General features: G+C 44.0%; 1 protein-coding gene and 2 long non-coding RNA genes across 4 annotated transcripts; 2 read left to right on the forward strand and 1 right to left on the reverse strand.

Moving 5' to 3' along the window:
- The first annotated feature begins 6861 nt into the window (after positions 1-6861).
- Positions 6862-11479, forward strand: LOC101755413. Of its 2 annotated transcripts, XR_001163962.3 has the most exons (4): positions 6862-7774; positions 8561-8826; positions 9214-9484; positions 9615-11479. It is a non-coding gene; the product is annotated as an uncharacterized LOC101755413 (long non-coding RNA). The 2 variants fall into 2 exon arrangements; XR_001163961.2 differs by having other exon boundaries at positions 6865-7774; positions 9214-10556.
- A 723-nt stretch (positions 11480-12202) lies between these two features.
- On the reverse strand, positions 12203-17432 carry LOC101769893 (receptor kinase-like protein Xa21). The gene is made up of 2 exons (XM_022825942.1): positions 14360-17432; positions 12203-14252 (listed from the first exon to the last, which is right to left on the reverse strand). Exons 1-2 carry the CDS (start codon positions 17379-17381, stop codon positions 13888-13890), a joined length of 3387 nt encoding a protein of 1128 aa, XP_022681677.1. The 5' UTR covers positions 17382-17432; the 3' UTR covers positions 12203-13887.
- A 162-nt stretch (positions 17433-17594) lies between these two features.
- LOC101755824 lies at positions 17595-19263 on the forward strand. The gene is made up of 3 exons (XR_215097.3): positions 17595-17712; positions 18072-18552; positions 18962-19263. It is a non-coding gene; the product is annotated as an uncharacterized LOC101755824 (long non-coding RNA).
- Positions 19264-22352: the final 3089 nt, after the last annotated feature.

A 22352-nucleotide genomic window follows, 5' to 3' on the forward strand; every position in this document is an offset into this window, starting at 1 on the left:
TATCTAAATCATCAATATATTAAATAATATAAAATAACACTAAATTGACATCTAAATTACTCTCACAGTCACACTGGTCATATACCCATTGATCCCCCTGTTGTTGCATGGGCAGTAGAGCATGAAAAAAATAGTGTTGATGTAGGAGGAGAGACGGTGGCGGTGGGGCCCTCCTCTCCACTATCGTGCTCTCTTTTCCTCCACCCCTCCCTTCCTGCTGGCAGCGCTCCTTCATCGGAGGTCGTGACGGTCGAGACAGCGGCCTTGGGACAGCAGCCTTGGGGTTTGTCAGGTCCGGCAGCTCCATTGCTGGATCTGGTGGCCTCCTGTCAGATTTGGCCACGGCGTTGGTGGCGTGCGGCAGTACTTGGTGGCTATAGATGGCTAGATGGGCCGCTCGGTACTAGCCCGATTTGATCCAGCCCGAATAGGCTCGACACTATTAGGCCCGATGACTTTTTTGTGCGGGGCTGGACCAGCATTGCGTGCCAAACTACTAGCCCAGGCCCGACACGATGGACTTTTTATCGTGCCGGGCCGGCCCCCTAGCACGGCTGGCATTACTGTGCTAGTGTCGGGCCAGGCACTACCAGCAGTGGGCGGCTCCAGGCAGCCCTCCCCCCCCCCCCCCCCCCCCCGGGGGCCCCCCGGCGGTAGGCGCGCCTCACGGGAAGGAGGGGCGGTGGTGGAGGCGTCACGGGAGAGATCGAGAGGGAGGAGGGAGGGTCGCCGGCTACTGGGTGTTGGGGAGGAGAGGAGGGTAAAGAGTTAGGGATTTTCCGTACGGACTTGTGGGTTGATAGTCGGCCGTCGGGCCATATCAGGCCAGCCCAAAAATCATGTTGGGCTCGTGCTGGCCCAGTGTGCCGGGGAGGCAGCCTAGGCCTGGCCCGACAGGGCTGGGCACTATTCGTCTCGTGCCGGGCTGTGCTGATGCTGGGCTTTTTAGTGCTGGGCCTCGGGCCGCCCAGTGGACCTGGCCCATCTGGCCATCTATATTGGTGGTCATGAAACTTTCAGGAGGCCGCTTAGGCGTGGCGACGGCATCTGTCTCCACGCAGCGCTGTTGCTTGGTGGCCCATGCGGGCGCAGCCTCCGTGGACACCGGTGGCGCGATCTGTGTAGCTGTGGGTCCCATAGGAGTGCGGGGATGTTGTCGTAGGTCTCGTGCAACGACGGATCCGAGGATGGTGGGCGACTATGACTTTGCGGCAACTATGACCGCTATGTGAGCGAAGATGGTGGGCGCGCGTGTCGGCTTGTGGCCGGGGTACGGTGCTGCGGCGCCTGCTCTGTCCGTGGTCTCGTTGTGTCTCGCTTCCCCTCTTTTGATGTCAGGTGGGGAGCGCTGGGCAAAAGCCTTGTTAGGGCAAGTACATTGGTGTCGTCTAATAGGCAGTCTCATGCATTGACACGTAATCTTGAGATGATTTAATAGGCAACCTGTACAATAGGTTGTCCTATAAGTTGTCTGGTAGTGGTATATAATTCCTTAATTTGTGCATAAGAAAAATAAAATATTATGAGTTGCATGGCAACAATAACTCGTACAATGGTTGTTAAGTTGTCTCGTAGTCCTACAATTTAGCTCATGAGGTGGTTGTTTCGTGAAGCAACGACCTCTTTCTCTCTCCTCGCTCTTTCTCCTCCACATCATCAAAAATTCTACGTGGCACTGCATGAGACGACATATGAGACCGCTGACGTGTAGCAATGTACTTGCTCTTAGCATGATGATAGTACTATCTTACAGTTGTGATTTCTTGGTCGGAGGAAAATCATTGTCTTTTTAGTGACCGTGCAAAGATGAAACCGTCCCTTATATTTTGAAACTAAGGGAGTATAAGAAAGTATTCAAAATGTATTTTTTGGCCTATTTCTATCTTCTTTGGTTGAAAGAACTCATGCTTGGTAATTTTGACTGAGGCAGGCTATGTGGCCGTGTTCGGGGACTACCGTCATGGAATTCCTCATCCTCCTCGATGTTGTGGCCATTGAGGAGCAGTTTGACAGCATGGCATGATGAAAGAAGAACAGAAAAATTTATTCAATAACAAAACAAAGATGCCACTTTCCCTATATTCGTTATATATTGTGTCCATCACTCCATCTATATTGTGTTTACTCTTGATTATTGTTCTTCTTGGCAAGATGGTGACTCAAAGCTGATCATCACACGCCTGCGGTCACAGCTCAAGTAATCAGAGCTTTTATGGTGCCGAATGTTGTAATTTATTTACAATTCTATCTCTATATGCCACTGAATGTTACTAAAAATCTATCTGTGCCACTAGAAATTTTCATGTGACATACGTGCCATCGCAATCGTTTTTGTTCTCTCCGCTCCACCGCTATCACAATTACGGTTCAAACGGCTGCTACACGGAGGGGTAAAAGATGGTTTTGCCCTTAGATAGTGTTGGGTCTCTGCTAAGGTAACGTAAATGTAAAGGAAATCATATTACAGTGTATATAGCGGCGGAACAGGTGATTACCCTTTTTGTTTGGTTGCACTCTGGTAACGTAATCAGATTACGGTATGGGTGCTATATCTGATTACGGTGGGGGAGGCTTGTATATATATTATTTAGCTAAGGGATTCGATTACAGCGTCAATTGATTACAAATCGCCGCAACCAAACATATGTAATGGAATTTGTTACCTTCAGTAATCAGATTATGTTACATTTGAGCCAACCAAACACCATCGTCCCTTCGCTCGTCTGCAGCTCATTCGACAACATAAAATTTAGTTATGGAAGAAAAATGAAAGTGTTTGGTTCTTCGTGGTGTCCAGATGAGTTACCCTAGTTTCTATGATCAGGATAAGGGCAGCAGCGTGCGGGAGACAAACTTGATCAGGATGGCATGGGTCGGCCGACCCTAGCACACGCTCGGCCGAGCCCTCCTCTCCATTGTTCCTGTGTTCTATCTCAACCACCAGGGAAACGAGCACGTCTATGCAATAGACAGACTTTGGACGCCGTAGAGGGTCGGCTAAGCCGGTACGGTGTTTGGTTCGGCCGTTTTACGGCGTGATCCGTTTACATTGCAAACTGATTGTATTAGCTAGGTGTTTGGCAGAGCTTCAGCTTAAAAAAAATAGCTCCAGATTCATAGATCCAGCTAGCTCCACCATAGAGCTGCTCCACCGTGGATTTGAAATCTCAAAAAACGTTTGGTACAGCTCCACGTACTCTTGTCTTTGTCTCACTGGCAATTTAGATCCATGCATCAGAATTAAAAGCGTTTGGTGCAGCTCCACCGTGGATCTGAAATTTTAAAAAGCGTTTGGTATCGTTGGTGTTTGGATTGCGCGCTCCGTAATCAGGTGCCGTAGAATCCGATAACGGCGCTATACAAAGCCAATACCGCTCAAAATCCGGCGTATCGCATGCTGTGTAACGATTCGATTGTAATTGGCGGATGAGAAGGAGGCCTCGCGCATGATGCCCCAGCTCAATGCGCAGGCCCAGGAGCGGCTGCTGCGCCGCCTTGGAGCACCCCCCGCCCCGCCGAATGTACGCCTGGGCACGTTCGAGCTCCATCCGCCATAGCCGCTGGCAGCCTGTCGAGCACGAAGGAGAAGCAGAGCTCGAGCTCGCGACTCTGGACCGCACCGAGGTTGTCACTATCGGAGCTAGGCCAACACCGATGGCAACTGCGCGAGAGCAAAGCTGGCATAGCATCTCTCCCGGAGTAGAAAGGAGCGGGGAGGCGATCGACAATGAGCGGCATGGTCTGGTCATGGTACATATGGAGTACGGACTACGGGGCTCGCCAATGGCATGTGCAAGCACTGCCGCCAGTGCCTGGTGATCAACAGCAATGGAATCGATAGAGAGCACAGAGCAAGAAGGATAAGGCCAGGGTACGGATAGGAGGTGACAATTCATGCGAGTTGCCCCGCGTCGCCGGCTATGCGCGATGGTGATGAGCTCCTCGCCCAGCTTTGGTTACAGAGTTTTTTATCTACTCGGACCAAACAAAATAGGGGATCGTTTATTTGTAACGATTCACGTTGCAATCCATTTCCATTTACATTTACGTTACAGTTTCTAAACCAAACAACACCTAGTTCAGATGAACTAACCCCACTCGCAAGAAGTGAGCTGGCTAGCTCAAGTGGGTAGAGTCCCCTCTAACTCGAATTTGGATATCTATTTCTTCTTCTTAATGAAAAATCGCTTAGCTTCTCCTAAATGGATCTAATTTAACTAACTCCACTCGCACGCCTATTAATTGTGCCTATAGTTCATTCGGGCGCCAAGTTGGCATGAAGCTAATTATATTTTTGAGTATGTTGCACAAACACATATTTCAGTATCACTGGCTCGCGATTTTGCTACCACAAATAAGCTAGTAGCATCCCGTGGCAACGTGCATTTCTTTTTTTTTCTTTTTCTTGTGGTTTCAGTCCTATTTATTTGAGCTTACTAGCAGCTTCTTAGCGTGAAAAGTTAGAAACTCAAACAAACAACGATTTTCTCGTGTAGCTTCTGAAAAACTGGAAGTCCAGGAAAGCTGAGTTTATATGGAAAGCTGGAAAACTCAATTTTAGAAGCTTTTCGTAGCTTTTTGAGCTCAAAAAGCTAAACACATCTTCTAAAAGTTAGTGTTATCTTTTCAGAAGCAAAAAGCCAGCAACAGTTTTTCAAAAAGCTCAAAAAATACGGCTCAAACAAACAGACCCTTTGACTTTACTTTAGCTCTTTCTTATTTGAATATATTATTCATCATAGGCTTGTTGCTCCTGTTTCTTCAACAAAAGAAAACATGCAGCTAAGCAGGACACCTCGCTGATGTCATCCTAAAAGAAATTAAGCATTTCATTAGGGTGTGAACATGTACACATGTAAAATGCTACATTTTAAGTTGTCTAATTTGATGCGAGTACGCAATTTCCTGGCGATTTGGGTACCGCGCGTAGCCTTTGACTAGTAACACCAAAACTTTTGACTAATACCAAAAAAAATTGTGACTAAGTGGCAGCAAACCTTGACCGAAAAGATCAGATGAACAGAAGTTGCAAGGATCCGAAAAGACCTCTACGCTGACCTTGACCGATGACAGTGAGTGGAACTACTTTTAAGAATAGTGGCATTTCGTTGTCCTGAACCTGAAGACTGCTACTCCACTACTGTCGAGCAAATTAAAAGCTCACCACCATGGCGGCTAGGGCTACCCGTTCTGGCTCCCTCTTCCTGGCCATCCTCATGCTTGTGTTGATCTACCTGGCGCTAGCCAGCAGCGCTCGCAAGACAGGCCTTACGCCGACCTCTCCGGGCAGCAACTCTGGTGGCAATAACCCTCCGGCTTCTGCCCATGGCGACCATCACCGTTGACGATCAAAATTGGTACCATAGAAGTTTGCTGGCTAGTCTGGGCAGACCGTCGACAAACCGGTCAAGCTGGTTTCATACAGTGTCAAAACACTAATTGGACTTCACCATTGCCTAGATCTCGTCGAGATGATTGAAATATATATATAGAACGCCCAATTTAGAGTACGTACGAGGGAGTTATGTCAGACCGGTTTGGATACACGGTCAGACCGGTTTGATCAAGCTTAATTCGAGTTAGGAGTTGTATTTTGATACGAGATTTATATAACTTTCGACTCCTACTGGAGTAGGACCTCCCCACCCTATATTCATGAAGAGTCACAGCCGATTCAGGGCAACTTATTGAACCATTCATTATGCATCTACTTCTAAATAACTCTAAACTCCTTCTCCAACCTCTCGTGCCTGTTCATCTACTGATCTCCACACCCATAGATCGTGTGCTAAGCTTGTTGGTCAGCCCTAGGGTACGCTGGTGATGTACATGCCTTGACGGGTCCCTCCCGTGCGAGAGCTTTGATGACCTTTGCTAGTTTGCTCGTGAACTAGTCATTCTTTACCACGTAAGTGCATCGGTTATTCTTTTGCTGGTCTGCTTATAAACCTAGCCCTCCTCCATCACGTAAGTGTAGTAGTTATCCTCTTGAAACGGTCAATTTGGACTAAATCTTAGGAAACAACATCATTGTCATTTGATCCACCCGCACGCTCTAGTGCTTTTATGGGTTGATAAGATTTTGCGTCAACGATCGCTAAGCTCCGGAAACACGACCAGACACCGGTGAGTGCATCTGCTGCTGAGAACATGGTCCAACTATCGTTTCTGCGTCTGAGATGAGAGTGGGCCAGCCGGCAAAAGAAAATGTTTTAGATTAGTTGCTCCTGAAATGTGTATTGAGAAAAATATGGTTTTGATTACTAGGTGAGAGAGCCTTCACAAGATTCTTAGTTTAAACATCAACCTGTACAACTCATGACCAAATTTGGTGAACAATTTCGTATATGTCTTCAACATAAACTCATCAAAAGTTGGAACTTGATTTTAACCACAAAAGATACTTTGAATTTTGAAAAGCACCAAATAATGACGCACTGCATCTTAGAATGTAAGGAAAAGTGTTCAAGAGTTATAGTAGAAAGAATTAAACAGTACTTTGGGCTACTTCTACTTTCTTTGGTTCTAACTCATTCTAAATTTGACTGAGGCAGGCAATATGGACCATGTGTTGGACGATGCCGATGACTACAGTCACGGAAATCCGGGACCACCTCGAGCTCCAGGTCGTCCTCCTCAACGTCCTTGTTGTTAAACAAGACTCCGTGACGAGCCGGTTTGGCGGGCATGCATGATGAAAGAAGAGGATTTTTAAGTTTGTACATCGAGGGCCTCATTAAAACAATCTCCGTCTCGGTGCTTTATCTCTACTTATAAAAAAGTAAAAAGGGGATTTTTTTTACGGTCCGTCGTATTACCCCGCCCATAACCCTCTCTCGGGCCAATTTCAGCCCTCCGATCGGCGTCCCCCTTCCCCGAATTCCCTCGACGCCCCTCTGCCGTCCATTCTTCCGTGGCCGCTCGCCCGCCCCCGCCCCGCTCCTCACGACTCGTTCGATCCGCCGCCGCCGCCCGTCCTTCATCGCCATACCGCGCCGCCGCCGTCCCCCGTCCTCTCCGCGCCCGGCGGCCGGCGAGGCTGGGGCGCAGGCTCGGGCGAGCATCGCGGATGCGGGTTGGTGCTCGCGCCGCCTCCACTGCCGCCATCCTCGAGTACCTCGCCCCCAGGTAATCTCCTGATCCCCTTTCTCCTCCGGTCCTCCCCTTTTCCGATCCTATCGCGTGAATCGACGAGGGTTGCGTGCTCCGGACTCGGCATGGGCGTGGAGATCCTGGTGGCAGTCACTGTGGAGGGCTTCATCCAGGCGCGATGCGGAGGAGCCGACGGGCTCCGGCGTCGTCTTATGTGATCCATCCCGCCGGCGGCTAGAGCCACCAAGACCGAACAGCCGGCCGATGTGGACCGCCGCGCTGGTCCCCTGGCGCCGCATCCACCGTCCCCCGGGCTGTTCCTTCCTCTTGTCCCCGGGCGTCTCCATCCCTGTCGTCGACCTCTCCCTCCCCGCGCCCGTCGCCGCCGCCACCGCCACCGCCGAAGCCGCCCGCAGCTGGGGCTTCTTCCACCTCGTCAGCCACCACCAGGCCCTCGCCGTCCCAGAGGACTACCCCGCGCAGGCGCTCGCCGCCGTGGGCGCCTTCAAGGAGCTCCCGGCCGCCGAGCGCTCCGCGCACTACGGCCACTCCATGGCCGGCGGGATCCCGTACTTCTCCGACGTCGATCTGTTCCGGACCTCCGCCGTGAGCTAGCGCGACACCGTTCGGGCCCCAGCGGCTTGACCCAGCGCGCATCCCGGCCGTGGGGATGTTGAAGCAGGTATTATTTGCGCTATCCTTGTTTTTTGGTTGAATATGTACCTGCATGTTCGTTGGTTGAATAGTACCTGCATGTTCGTTGGTTATGTACCAAGTGATCTCAGATGGTACACAAGTTTATGATTTCTGACAACCAATTTGGTAAGATGTAGATCTGGATTATATTTTCCCCATTGAACAATTTTCCAATCCAGGAAAACAGTTAAGTTGATATACCCACGGGAATATGGTGTCGATGGAATAATAACAATCCAAGCTCATATTTCAGTTGACACCGATTGAAGTATATAGCTCAGTTCGTGTTGCTCGAGACATTGTTGTTGCTGTGTTGTTCCGAAGCTTTGCTTTTAATGATATATGGGAAAACTTCTGAAAACTAATGGGAGTTGCATGTCTACTCATTGAAAAATGCGAAACTCATTCTCGGTCATCATTCTTTATCGAATATGCTTTAATAATTTAACACTTTTGTCAATTCCTAAACATTCTATTGCACATGCCATATTGCCAGTGCATCCGGATGCTTCACATTGGACAGTTGCACTTTAACTTCACAAAGGTCATTGAATTCGTTTAGTCTGTGGATAAGAAGGTTCTTGGGATCTTTAGATGTCATTAGCAATAGTTTTGATACCTATCTCCTATCTCTAGATAAATGCTATACTTGTCGCTTGGTCCATTAGTTTGAATGAATGGATATGCAATATTGCTGGTTAGCTGCTCTTTTCTGACTGAACTTGGTGGTCAGTATGGAATTGGAATGACATTGATTTATCTGTTTGAACAGGTTTTAAATGCTGAAGAAGAAATCCAAAGGCGTAGCATGCAGGCCTCATTGCGCGTTGCCATGCATCAGCCATCAAAAAACGCAAAAGATGGAAGTTTTGTTTCCAAGCTGAGCCCAGAATGACTGTTGATGTCAATTTCGGTGATCTTACTGGCGACTCAGATGCTGGTTCCAACCAGGGCACTCCTGGGCAACCCTTGCATCACTTCCACAGCATTTCTCCTTCAACAGCCTCTTTTGTTAGGTCGCCTTTTGGTTCTCTACAGGTAAGCTGTTTGAATGGTCATTAAATAATCTTGTTGCAAATCCATATCTACTTTTGTCCATGTCACGTGATTTTGGCACTAAGTGCCTAGAGTGTAGATTGTAGAAAATTGCAAGAGTGAGACTTCAAAATTAGAAGATAATAGTAAATAAAGATTATTCTCTAAATGCTGCTTGACATGCTTATCTAACATTTATGACTTCTAAGTTCAGAATATAATGAATTGATGATTGCTGTGATGCCACTAGCTATTACTTTTTGGAATAAGCCCATTTTGCCACCTCAACTCTTCCATTTAAATAAGTTTGACCATCAACTCCAACACTGTCTAAATCTAGCACCTCAACTATTAATACCGTTCGATTTTGAGCCTTGAAACCATTTTCAGTGGTTCAGGTGACATGGCAGCAGGTTTTTCCTCAAGCTCCTCGAGTGGGACGCGCACGCCACTGCCGAAGGTTGCGCCCTTCTGGGGCTCCTCTCCGAGGGGCTTAGGCTCGGGTCGACGAGGCTGGAGGCGGCTTCCTGCCTCGAGGGTAGGGTCATGGTCTGCCACTACTACCTGGTGTGCCCCGAGCCCAAGCGCACCGTGGGTGTCGTCTCGCACATAGACCCCGGCAGGCTCACCCTCCTCGCGCAGGATAGCTTGCATAAAAGAGGTAATCTGTTTTTTCTAAAAACCAAATCATTATGTGTACACCAAATAGCCCACATAAGAGTGGCAACCTCACGAAAATCAAAAGTGTATCTTTTTGTCTTATGCCCGTTAACCAATTTCCAAGCATGTAGGGATGGCAGCGGGTCGGGCAAGCACCGGGTAAGCCATTTGCTCGCCCGACAGCATGCTCGACAACCTGCAGTTTGCCCGTGCCCGCTAAGCATCTCGGACAAACTTGTTTGCCCATGCCCGTGCCCATTGGGCACCCGTCGGGCATCAGGTAGCTCGCGAGGACAAAGGAGAAGGCTGGAGGCGTCACGGTGAAGGAGGTGACCGGGTGAGGCAGCGAGGTGACCGGTTTCAACGGTGAGGCTGACCGCGGTGAGTGGCGGCGCCGGCAGGCGGCAGCTCAGGCTTGACGCAGGTAGTAGCGAGGCCGGCTGAGGAGGCAAGGCGCCAACCGCATGGAGTGGCGGCGTCGGCAGCTCGGGCCCGAGGCAGTCAGGGGCTAGGCCGGCCGAGGGGGCGAGACACCGGCTGTGGGGAGCGTCGGCGTCGACAGTTCGGGTCCGAGGCAGCTAGCGGCAAGGGTCGGCCGAGGGGCGAGGCGCAGTGGATGGAACCGGAGGGGTCGGGGCAGCACCGCTGGCGGCTGCCACCTGCGGGAGGAAACTAAGGGAGGGATAGTGGGCGGTGAGGTGGATAAGGTCTGTGCAACTGGGACATGAGTTGGGGTGCGTAGGGTTTGTTTGGGCTTGGGCCAAATCTAGGATGTTGGACTTTGGTAAGTTGTAATTAAATGGATTCCTAGTATTGCGGGTAACCCGATAGGTACCTGTGGGCGAGATTCCAAGCCCGCGTTCTGCCCATGGGCAAGAATTGATGCCTATACCCTTACCCGCGGGTTAGAATTCGTGCCCACATGAAAGTGCATTTGGCCCCCTAAGTGGGTTTTGGTGTTGATGACTCGCATAGTTAGGGGACTAATTCGTGTATCAAGTGATTAACATGTTCTAATTCTAAAGTGCAAAGGTGTATGAAAGGAATTGCAAAAACCCCTAAGTTCAAAGAAAGAACAGCATTGAGCTCGAAAGAAGACTCGTTTATAATTTCTAATTTTGGATTTGAGTTTAGGAACGCCATACTATAAAGGGGGATGCGGATGGATATCTTGAAGATGCTAATTGTGCTCATTTGAGATGCTAACCACTCATTGAGAGACACGGTTCACACACTTACACATCCTTTATCTCAGGTTTTCTGTGTGTGTCGGAAGTTCTGATGGAGTGTTGGAAGTTCCGACACCTATCGGAAGTATCCAGTAACTCCCGGCAGGGGCTCTTTGTACGTTTAACCTGAGAGTATCGGAAGTTCCGATACACTATCGGAAGTTCCGGTAAGTGTTGGGTGTTTCTTGAAACTCCCGACAGGAGTCCTCTGCATGTTTGTTCTAACTTCATCGGAAGTATCGACCCTGTGGCGGAAGTTCCGACAGATACATAAAACGCACAGTAACAACTAGTTTTTGGGGCTCGGGTATAAATACCCCCTCAGTCCCCCATTCATTGCTACTGACCTAACTCGAGCCAAAACACCTCTAGAGCTTTGAATACTCCCTTTCCTTACTTCTTTGAGCTAAATCCTTGAGTTCTTGAGCTAGGGTTTGGGTTGAGAGCAAGATTGAGGGTGTTTGACTTGAGGTTTTGAGTGAGAAGTTCAACAAGTCCATCTCAAGAGCACCTCAAGCATCTTTGCCTTCGATTCGCATTTGTTACTCTTGAAGCCATCTTTTAGACGGCTACGCGTCGCCCGTTTGAGCGCCCTCTTCGTGTGGTGCGTCCGGGAACGTTTGTATTACCCATCCTTCGTGGATTCATAGTAAGTGACTCAATCCTCCTTTGTGGTTGATTGAGGGAGGTAAAGGGATAGTGAGGACCCGACTCTTTGTGAGCTCCTCAACGGAGACGTAGCTTTCTTTGTGAGAGTGAACTCCGGTTCGTGTGTTTGTTGTGTTCTTCGATTTCATATTGACCTAGAAGTTTGAATTTACCTAATCTATCTATTTGTGTGGTTCCTTGCTTATACATCACCTGGAGTAGTCTCTACGCTTCATTTACCGTCTTTTGATTTAAATAGAATTGGCAGTTTCAGGTTGCATTTTGAATTTCGTTTAGTTCACTCTATTCTGCCGGAAGTTCCGATCCATCGGAAATTCCTGCACAGCTTCGAAAAATCTTTATTTTTAGCGGGATCTTCAGCTTCCAAATGAATTTATTTTGAAGGGTATATCCCGGTAGGTATTGATACATATACATGCACTACATATATACTTGATTTCCTTACAAAAATTTTTGGTATTCAAATGAATACAGGCGCATACCCTTGTCTACGCCTAGGGATAGATATGGATGTCTGGAAATGCGAATTATCCATATTCATATCCGGGATGGATATGGATGTTTGGAAATGCGAATTATCCATATTCATATCTGCCAAAAATTCTAATATAGATATCCATATTCGTATTTTTTTTAATATGGATGTCAAATCGTTGTACCCGAATTCGATTTCGAGTATTTTTCTCTATCCGGTTCCATATTCATATTCGAAAAAACGTGGAATATCCGACACTATCCGTAAACGTGAAGAATAAAGTACCTTATAAAACCAACTAAAACTAAATATTTATGACTAATAATTAATTACAAATAATGTTAATTTTAATATTGTACACCATTTAAACTATTAAAAAATATCTATATGATAGGTAAATAATTATGTTAATCTAATATTACTAGTGATATAGTATTTACTATACTCATAATTTACTTCCTACTAACATGATTTTTTATCAACTATAAAACCATCAATTTGCTCATTATGACGCTATGCTCCAAGTCAAGTAAGTATCCGAATGCGAATCCGAATTCGAACTATTTGTTTTTTTAATATAATATTCGTATTTGTATCGAATTCAAATAAAAATATGGTAAATAGTGACTTGACATCTGAATTCGATTTCATGGGTATTCGATCCCTAACTACACCCATGCCGCCATCATTAGTGCCGAGGAACTCGGTGTGAGCTTGGACCGCACGGCGGGCCATGCCAATAACAAATGCATGCAGCGATTGCTCGTACGTGCGCTCGAATCAAAATTGCTCAGCGGCAGGCAAGTCGGTCGTCGGCGACGGCCTCGAAAACACTTTTCAATGTGCTTTGTGCCGGCATTATTTGGAGCGCCTAAAAAGAAAAGCCAAAGGCAATTCAGAGTACCCGCCTCCATGTACCGTTCTAAGCATTTTACAATAATCACATACAAGAGATTGCAATCGCTAATATTCACACCACAAATAAATGGATTGAAAATAATAAATATAAATTGTAATTGAGAAAATATTCGAAATGCCCCATGTTCCGCTGACGTTATGGCTGGTAATTACCCTTCTATATTGTCCAATGTCCATTGAGCCTCCCTCAGCTCTGGACAATGTTCTTGCAACTTCTCTGGCTTTTCCTATCCTCCAGCATACCCACCCATTATGCCTTCGTAGGTGGAAGGCTAGAGTTTGCGAGTGTTACTTCCTACGAGCATCAACAATAACAGTTTTTTGTTACGATTCCTCCCAACTTCTCATGTGGTATTAATGACAATACACATATAACTCCTAATATTAACATGAACCTTAGAGTTTATTTGTTTAGTTAGTAAATAAATGGGAATCTTTACAGATTCCAAATTTGATTTATAAAAAAATGACAAAATATCAGTGCTCTTAAGTTTCATCGCTAGGCTCAAGCGTTGTGAGCAACCCTTCAAATTGAATTACACCAATGCTAGCTATGCTTCTTCTGCACAACGTCCGTTTGTTTTTGTTCCATGTTCAGCAGATTATAAGTTGTTAACTCATCAATCATCATCATGACTCTGTAACTCCGCCGGTTCATGTAAAAGGTTACGATCCCCTTATTTCGCTGCTTCCAAATACCCGGCGTCGCACCGCGGCCGCTTGCACGAGTCGACGCTACACGGGGGCAGCCTTGGTGGCCTAAGATAGCTGCAACGGCGGTGGTTGTCACGGTCGGCGGTGCGCGGCAGAGAGTTTTGGTGTGCTCAAACAGCACGCAGCTCCGGGCGGTCTAACTGCAGTTGAAGTGTTGGAGTTGCTCCCCAGAGTTCTAGGTTGCATACAGTGTCTGATTCAGATGAGAGTCTATGAACTCACAAACATTAAATCAAAAGAAAAAAAGAGACATGAACGGTTACTTTGAAACAACGGGTAAACTTCTGTAGATGAATGCAAATTTAATTAACTATACAGAAAGCGAAAAAGGGATAACAAAGCACTCATCACTATATTAGTAATGCACAGTTAAATCACTAGACCTAGGTACTATCTGTCCTATTTCGATTGATCATGTTCATGTATGCTGGAGAACATATTCTTGATTGTAAGGATCTCAGTAGAAACTTTGTCCATTCCTGGCCGCTCTTTGGGGGATGTCTTGGAACAGGAAAGTCCTATTTTGACCAAGGGAATTATGCAATTCTGCAGCACTTCTGTTGCGCTGATGTCATCTTGTAGCATGGTAGGATCAACAACCTCCTCGACGTTCTTTGGAAATGCTCTGTCTACAAACTCATGCAGGCTTGTACCATTACTGAATTTTTCATCAGTGGGACGACAACCTGTCATCATTTCCAGCAGGAGCACCCCGAAACTATAAACATCACCCGTGGTTGATATGTTTTGGCTCATGCCATACTCTGCATGTATATATATTTGCAGTTTTCATTAAATTCACGAAGTGCACTTTTGTACAATTCTGTAAAGAAGAAACAGAAATGAGAACTTAAATTTAATGTCAACTCACCTGGTGGGATATATCCGATGGACCCTTTTAGGCCAGCCAAACTTGCTGAACTATCTTGATGTGCACTTGATTTAGTACATTGGAACCTTGCTAGGCCAAAGTCACTGACATATGCCACCATGTCATGGTCCAAAAGAATATTGCTTGGCTTCAGGTCGCAGTGTATTAATGGAGACGCACATTGGTTATGAAGATAATCCATAGCATATGCTAAATCCAATGCTATATTGATTCTTTGACTTAAAGTCAGAATCTTTCGTGGACTATGGGCCTTCTGATTTAGCCACATATCTAGGTTCCCATTCAGCATATTTGGGAATACTATGGCCTTGAAGTCAGCCCCAGTAGGATCCACTGAAGAGCATAAAGTAATGATTTTTACAATATTTCGATGTCGGGCATTTCTGAGGGCTTCACATTCTGCAAGGAAGCTCCTATGTGCTCCATTTATGCTGAGGTTAAAAATCTTGATGGCCACTTGATCTTTGTGAAGCTTCATGCTACCCTTATAAACCCTTCCAAATGAACCTGAGCCAATTAAGTTGGTAGAAGAGAACATATCTGTTGCCTTAACGATGTCATCATATGTAATGTTCTTCATGTGCTTATTGAATTGTTGAAAATGTGCTTGAGCCTGCATTCTCTTCCTCCAGAAAAATGTGGCAATACAAAGCAGAGTGATTATAACAATTGGTATAACTATCTTTGCAACTAGAACCAAATCCTTGTGCTTGCTTTTACTGTCATCACTCCTTGCTGAACAAAGAGGGATACCTGCTGTTAGAACACTAGTGCACAACTGATCATTTCCTTCTATTGACACTGCACTAGCATTGCCAAAAATACCACCTCTTGGAACCTCTCCATCAAAATTGTTGAAGGATAAATTGAGGTAATGGAGATAGCTCAAGGACGTGAAAAACTCTGGGATTTTTCCAGACAAATTGTTCCGAGAAATATCCAACTCTTTGATTCCTACCAGTTCTGCAAATGATTGTGGAATGCTTCCTGCAAAGAAGTTGTTTTGCATCTTAAGACATTCCAGAAGCACACACTGGCCAAGACTGGGTGGGATGCGGCCGGACAACATGTTGTTTGAGATGCTAAGTTTATTCAAATTGATGAGATTGCCAATTTCCTCAGGTATTTCTCCGGCCAAGTAGTTGTATGACAAGTCAAATTCTTGAGAAAGAGACGAAATTTTGAGGATTGATCTTGGTATACTCCCATTTAGTGCATTGTGAGCAAGATTGAGTATTTGGAGTTGAGTACAACGTCCTATACTTTCAGGTATCCTGCCACTTAAGTTGTTGGCATCCAATTTCAGATCCGTCAGCTGAACTAGGTTGCCAATAGCATCAGGAATTGTGCCTGAGAGTCTATTTTGTGCAACAGCTAGAACTACCAAATTTTTCATACTCCCAATTGTTGGTGGTATACTACCAGTGAAGCGATTGTAATCCATGTACAATGTATTGAGGTTTTTCAGATTTCCCATCTCTGGTGGTATGGGCCCAGAAATTTTGTTGTCTCTTAGCCACAGTACTTCGAGACTACCAGAAAGATTGCCGATAGAACTTGGCAATTCCCCTTGGAAATTGTTCCCAGCCAGATACAGTTTAGTCAATCTGGAGCAATTTGATAGTGAGGAGAGAAAACCCCAGTCTCCTGCATCTAGCATGTTATATGACACATCAAGTTCTTCCAAATTTGGCAATGATCCAAAGAATGGCACAGGCCCAGTTAGCCTGTTTTCTCCTAGGGAAAGCCACTTCATGTTGAAGGCATTGACAAGGGAAGCTGGAACTGGACCATCAAACTTGTTTGATGTGAGGATTAGTATTTGAATTTTTGGTAGCGTATAGCCGATGTGGGAGGGCAATCTTCCGCTGAGTGAATTGTTTCCCATAGCAAGAGCTGTTAGGGAGGACATGTTGAAGAGAGACGGTGGTACTGGCCCAGACAAGTTGTTTAAATTCAAGTTCAGTAAACTTAATGTTGGCAAATAGCCTATGCTCTCTGGAATGCTCCCAGCTAACTTGTTCCGTGTAAGGCGAAGGTCAAGTAGGGAAGAAAGATTCCCTAATGAGGCTGGTATTATTCCTGAGAGAGAGTTCCCTCCCAAATGAAGATGTTTTACTGGGGGAGAGGTTGCAGTAACAGGTGGTATAGAACCAAAAAATTTGTTTTCTTGGAGGCAAATGGCAATAAGTGATGAGGAGTTGAAGAGAGCCTCTGGGAGTTCTCCACTAAGACTGTTTCTCATGAGCCTAAGTACTCGGAGAGATGAACTGCTAGCCAAGGACTCTGGAATCCCTCCTGTGATAGCATTTCTCCCAAGATCAACGTGTTTGAGAGAAACACTGCTACCCAAAGAGGGCGGTATGGCACCACTAAGCTTGTTGTTAGCGAGAATTAGTATTTGCAGCTCTGGAAGAGTCCCAAAAGGAGAGGGTATGCTTCCTTCTAGATTGTTGTTGCTAAGATTAATCTCCTGAAGGTGGATGCATTGACTAAGGACAGATGGTATTTCCCCATGAAGGGAATTGTTCCACAATCCAAGGATTTGAAGTTGGGAACATGAAGAAAGTTCAGAAGGGATGTTACCGTCTAGAGAGTTCATGCTTAAGTTCAGACTGCTGAGTTGGCTGAGTAGTCCAAGCTCTGATGGTATGCTCCCATGCAAGCTATTGTTTGACAGTTGCAGCCTTGTAAGAGAGGTGAGATTGGCAATGCAAGGTGATATGGTACCTGTGATTCCTTCTGATGCGAGATCCAGTGCAATAACACGGCGAGGTGGCTGTTTGCTGCAAGTGACCCCATGCCAGCTGCAGAACTCCAAGGATGCATTGCTCCATGAGGCAAAAACATCAGCTGGACCAGATAGCTGGGACTTGAAGCAGATGAGTGCTTGCTGGTCATTTTCTCTTTCATCGCAGGTGGCCTCTGGTAGGCTGCCAAACAAGGTGACGAGACAAAGAAGCAAAACAAGAAACTGTGGCATGATGCCCCAAAAGGCCATTGCTGTTTATCCAAATTGTCTTGTACTGGAGGATACTTATATATGGGCCTTGTAATGCGGTAGTGCCTTGCTGCTCTGTAAATCACACTGTCTTCTAGTCCAACATATGGTGGGAACGAGGAAGATGCATGAATGCATGCTTTCGGTATTCAGCTTGATTTTTATCCAAATTGTTTGTTGGTTTCTGAATTCTGGTGTAGTTGTTGAAGTGTTGACCCTACCCGTGCCATACAAAAATGCAAGTTGTTTTCAGGAAGGTGTCTGGCAAAGTGGCAATTGAGTTGCTTGGAAGGTCGACATCATTGGAGCTGGACTGTGAACCATCTCATTGGTAAGTAAAAGAGTTACTTCCAGGTATGCCTCTATCAGCTAGGCTCTCGTTCAGTTAGTAAAGGAGTACAGGACATAGTCAGGAAACAAAACTTTAATTATCAGTTCACAAAAAGAATAACCAGGATAGTATTTTGTTCTGGATACTAAAACCAACTTTAGCTATAATTTTATTTTCACAAAATGGCACCGTATCTGAAAAGGTCAAAACTTTTCATTTCGAAAGCTTACACCTAAATTGATTTCATAAAAAGAATACGACAAACAGCAACCCTGACGAACCACTACTAAGTGTTTCTTTAATTCATTCTCCTAAACCTGCAATTTTGTGCTAAGAAATTTTAACATTACAATCTTCAGACAGCAAACTTGGATGCCACTGTGCCATAAACCTCTGCACACTGCCATTGACCAGTCCACCAGCTGCCGAAAACTTTGACCGAAGAGAATATATGCTTCTGTAAAATTCTCCCATGACTATGATACTGGCATGATGTGAACGCATGCCCGCCTTCTAAATGAAGCTATGAAAGCACGAAATTCTTGGGTTCCCTGACCAGGTAGGTGGGTCAAAGGATGCTTTGTTTTTTCTGACATCCAGTTGCATATATACCCGTACAAGGAACCTCTCTGAAGGCAGCCATCACCCTCCAGCTTGCGTTCTCCCTATAGCTGATGGAACCTGATAAGAACTCCCCCGTTCAGCGGGCCCCTTCAGTCAGCAATTCTCCAGCCACACCGGCCATTACACCTCCAGCCCCTCCAGGCAGCTGCAATCCCCCGTCTACTCCTGGAGCAGGAGGTGACCCTCCGGCAGTTCAACCTGTCACACCTCCGGCAGGTAAAGGCTCATCAGTCATCATGATCATACTAGTCTGAATTACTAGTGACTAGTTTGATAAAAACAATAGTTGTTTACGAGAATCGTTGCTAATTAAAGTACTTGATAAATCCAAAGATTATGAAATATAAATACTGAACATGACACATTCACAATTACATCTTACATCAAGGTATATATATAGTTAGGAGGCATGCAATTGTCAAGTGCATGTAAATCTCATGATAATCTTCAAAGCTGAAGCATTTTTCCCTTTTTATGAAGAGGCAAGGGTTAAGACATATGAACAGTTCTTCAAATTGCACTCCTTATCTAGCTCCTTCACTCCTTCAACATGCTGCTCATCTGTTCTTTCCTTTTTTGTTGTTGAGTTATAACATACCTAATTAGTTGATTGACAATGTTGCAGTTCCAGATCCAGCTGATCCAGATAGTGAGAATCGCCATGACCCTAAAGCATTTCTTCGTGATCCATGATGTTGTGAACTGAGCTAATATCAATACCAGTCTTGGGGTCCATCAACCACGATAACACTAGTATTTGACAAATTCCCTGTTCCAAAGTGTACCAAATTTCGAATAAGAGATCATACTGGCATATGCTAATATGTAAACACTGTTAGTACGCTGTTTCAGAGCTATCATTGTAAAAAAAATGTTATTGGACCCATTATTAAGGTGTGCATTTATTGTGTTCCTGTTCTCAATTAATTTATTAGATAAAGCGTTTGCTTGTCTGTCTCAAAAATGACTAATGCATGCCATTGACCCTTTTTCCGTTTCGTATTGAAAACTAGCGTTGGACCCGGAGCATTGCCATAGAGAATTTACAATTCGGTCACATCAGTTCATCAGTTGTCAGGAAAACAACCCCGACAAACCAATGCCAAGTTTGTAAAGGATTGTCGTGGATAGATAAAAGGAGTGTTGAATATGTTACCATATGTCATCAGTCGATGTCACGCTAATTATCCTTGTCGATCAATCTCATAGGCTGTGGAAAATTATATGAACAACTGAATAGGAGAATAGTTATTTAAAATAGAAAAAGTCAAAATTACTTCTCTCAAGTACCCAGAAAACCCCCAAAAGTATTTTTTTTGCTTAAATTTACAATCACAACTATGTCAATTTGTCCAGTTAACCCCTCAATAAGATTTATTTTTTTCACGCACAAGTAGGATTTTTAAGTTAAAATATTTTAGAATGATAGTGACATCAGGATTTTTATAATGATTGGAAAAAAATGAGAGCCATCGAGGAATAATTGTATGGTAGAAATATAGGAGGTTACCTAGAGAAAAGTGCCAATATGCACCAAATAGGTGAGACTAAGTACAAAAATAGTAGTGGGACCAGTATGCAATTTTTTTAATTATCAACAACAAACAAAAATTTAATAAAAAAGTACATGAAAATACGTGTACCTTACAATCATTGTAACAAAGCTTACATACCATATGTTGGGAAAATATGTTATGATTTTTTTTGATTATTTTGATAGGCTAGGACATCTAATACTAAATTAATCCTTGGGATATATAACTATACAAAAAGTACGATGAAAATTTTATAATATAACTTTTACAAAAGTTTAACCTAAAACTCCTATAATGCATCGAGAAACAAAAAAAAGGTGGATTGGATAATTTGACATAGTTATGCGAAGGAAATTAAATAGAAAATTTATGGGTTATACAGGCTTTAGCGATACTTGAGGAAATATTTTGGATCTTTTTCTTATAAACTTTTTTGGAACATCTAGAAATGCAATATATGTGGAGTAGAAGTTATGTCATATTTCTAGTTTTAAGCGAGAGCCTCCCTTCAACTTTGTTATTCATTGTCTATTAGTGGCAAACTGGCAAATCTTTGCATATTTAAAAACTTATCTAATAGGGTTCTTGTTTTGAATACGTCACGGACTCACGGCTTGTGCGATGGATTAAGTCTCTCTTAGTCAACGGCTACAAATTTTATAACCATCCAACAAGTCTACATCATGGTCGATGAATATTTATGTTGTGCTTGTACTGTTAGGAAGTTTCGCGTGAAATCTACTTGCAATGTGGAAGACAAAATATAGTAAAGGACAACTTGTTAGTTCATTGGAACGCACATGCGGCGCAAATGGTGAACTCTGTGCTCTGGCAGAGGAGTTTGCCTCTGTCAAGACTCTCTTTGAACTACCCCAATAAGAAATTTCCTTGGGGGCCAAAAAAATATTTTTCATCTTGGATAATAAAACCAAAATTTTCCAACAATCGAGTCCACAAGAACTTAGCATAAGAAATATATAGGATAAAAGGCAAATTTATAAAAAAAAGGTTTCGTATTTTTACTTCAGCCATGAAAAGTTCAAATATCAACCTGTAGAACCATGTAAAATGAGTTCGTTATATTTTGATATTTTTTATTCAGATTTCACATCTGCATAAGAATCTATATTGCTGAAACTAGGAACTTTTTTTTCGCAAACTGACTAACTCCCACAGTATGAACGCACGTGGTTCTTCGAATTGGCAAGGCATCTTGCCATCTTGGTGCTAAGATACTCGATATATATTCAAGTTTCAGACTTTTGGAAAGAGATAGAGACAGTAAGAGGCCCCCTCCCACTTCCCTTTGTACCCCCGTGCTGCATTGACGCGGCTAGTAGCATTGCTAGTTTGCTACTTGACTGCTGATCAGTCGTCCTCTGCATGACGATTGACATGAACGCACACCTTCATTTTGTTGAGTCAAATATCTAATTATCTCGGTAGATGAAGGTCAAAAGGAGTAAAATGATGATAATTTTTCGCTGTCTGAAACTTTGATGAATATTTTGGCATGTAAACTACTTTAGATAAAAAATTATCTACGACAAGGTTATAGATCTTGTCATGATCTATAATTTTCATGTATAGAAAGTTTCTTCATATAACTAAGTTCGGATATTTTATAAATTTTTATTTGTATCCCACTAGATAAACCACTTGTTCTAATGACTTCATCGTAGGACACCTTAATCATTGCTTATATTGTAATTTCATCATTTATTACTCCTTTTAGAGTTGAGACTATTTGATCACTTCATATACCATAATATTATTATAGTATTACAGTGTCACTTAGTAATAACTAATTGACCACTTCGAAAAAAATCATTTCATTATGTTCTCACTATATATAGTTAGAGTCACATCCTACTAAACTACTTCATAGATCATCATTTTTTAATTCTTATGACAATTAGAGTTTGATCTGTATATCTCATTATGATCAATGATATTTAGTTTGTTTGAACAACAATAATAGATAATTTAGTTGTGAAAATAATTTACTTGGAAATTGTCCATTTTAAAATGTATTGAAATCAATTAAATATAAAAATTATATCCTATAGTTCTTATTTTGAATAGTCTAAGATATTAGTTTAGAACGATGTTGTCCGTCAAGGTTTTTGTTTGGAACCATGAAAGATAATACAATTACTGCCATGATTCTTATGTGGTACCATGAGACATTGACGGTTCTTGCTGCGAGGTTCCATCTTAAATTGTTTTCAACTTTAGCCTTTGACACAGTTCTTTTGCAACAATGAAAGATGGTCAAATATGAACGAATTTTTGGCGGTGTCTTCAAACCACACCCACCAATGCTATTATGTTTCTTTTAACATATTCAACTAATTATTAGTTGCTCAATGTCCTTGCAGCTCGGCGGATTAATGTAATAGAGCACAAGCCCAGCCCCATTGATCCCATTCTTAGTCCGCCGATGCGTGATCCATGATGTTGTGAGCATAGCAGAGACAA

The sequence above is a fragment of the Setaria italica genome, chromosome IV, assembly GCF_000263155.2.
Source record: "Setaria italica strain Yugu1 chromosome IV, Setaria_italica_v2.0, whole genome shotgun sequence".
NCBI lineage: Eukaryota > Viridiplantae > Streptophyta > Magnoliopsida > Poales > Poaceae > Setaria > Setaria italica.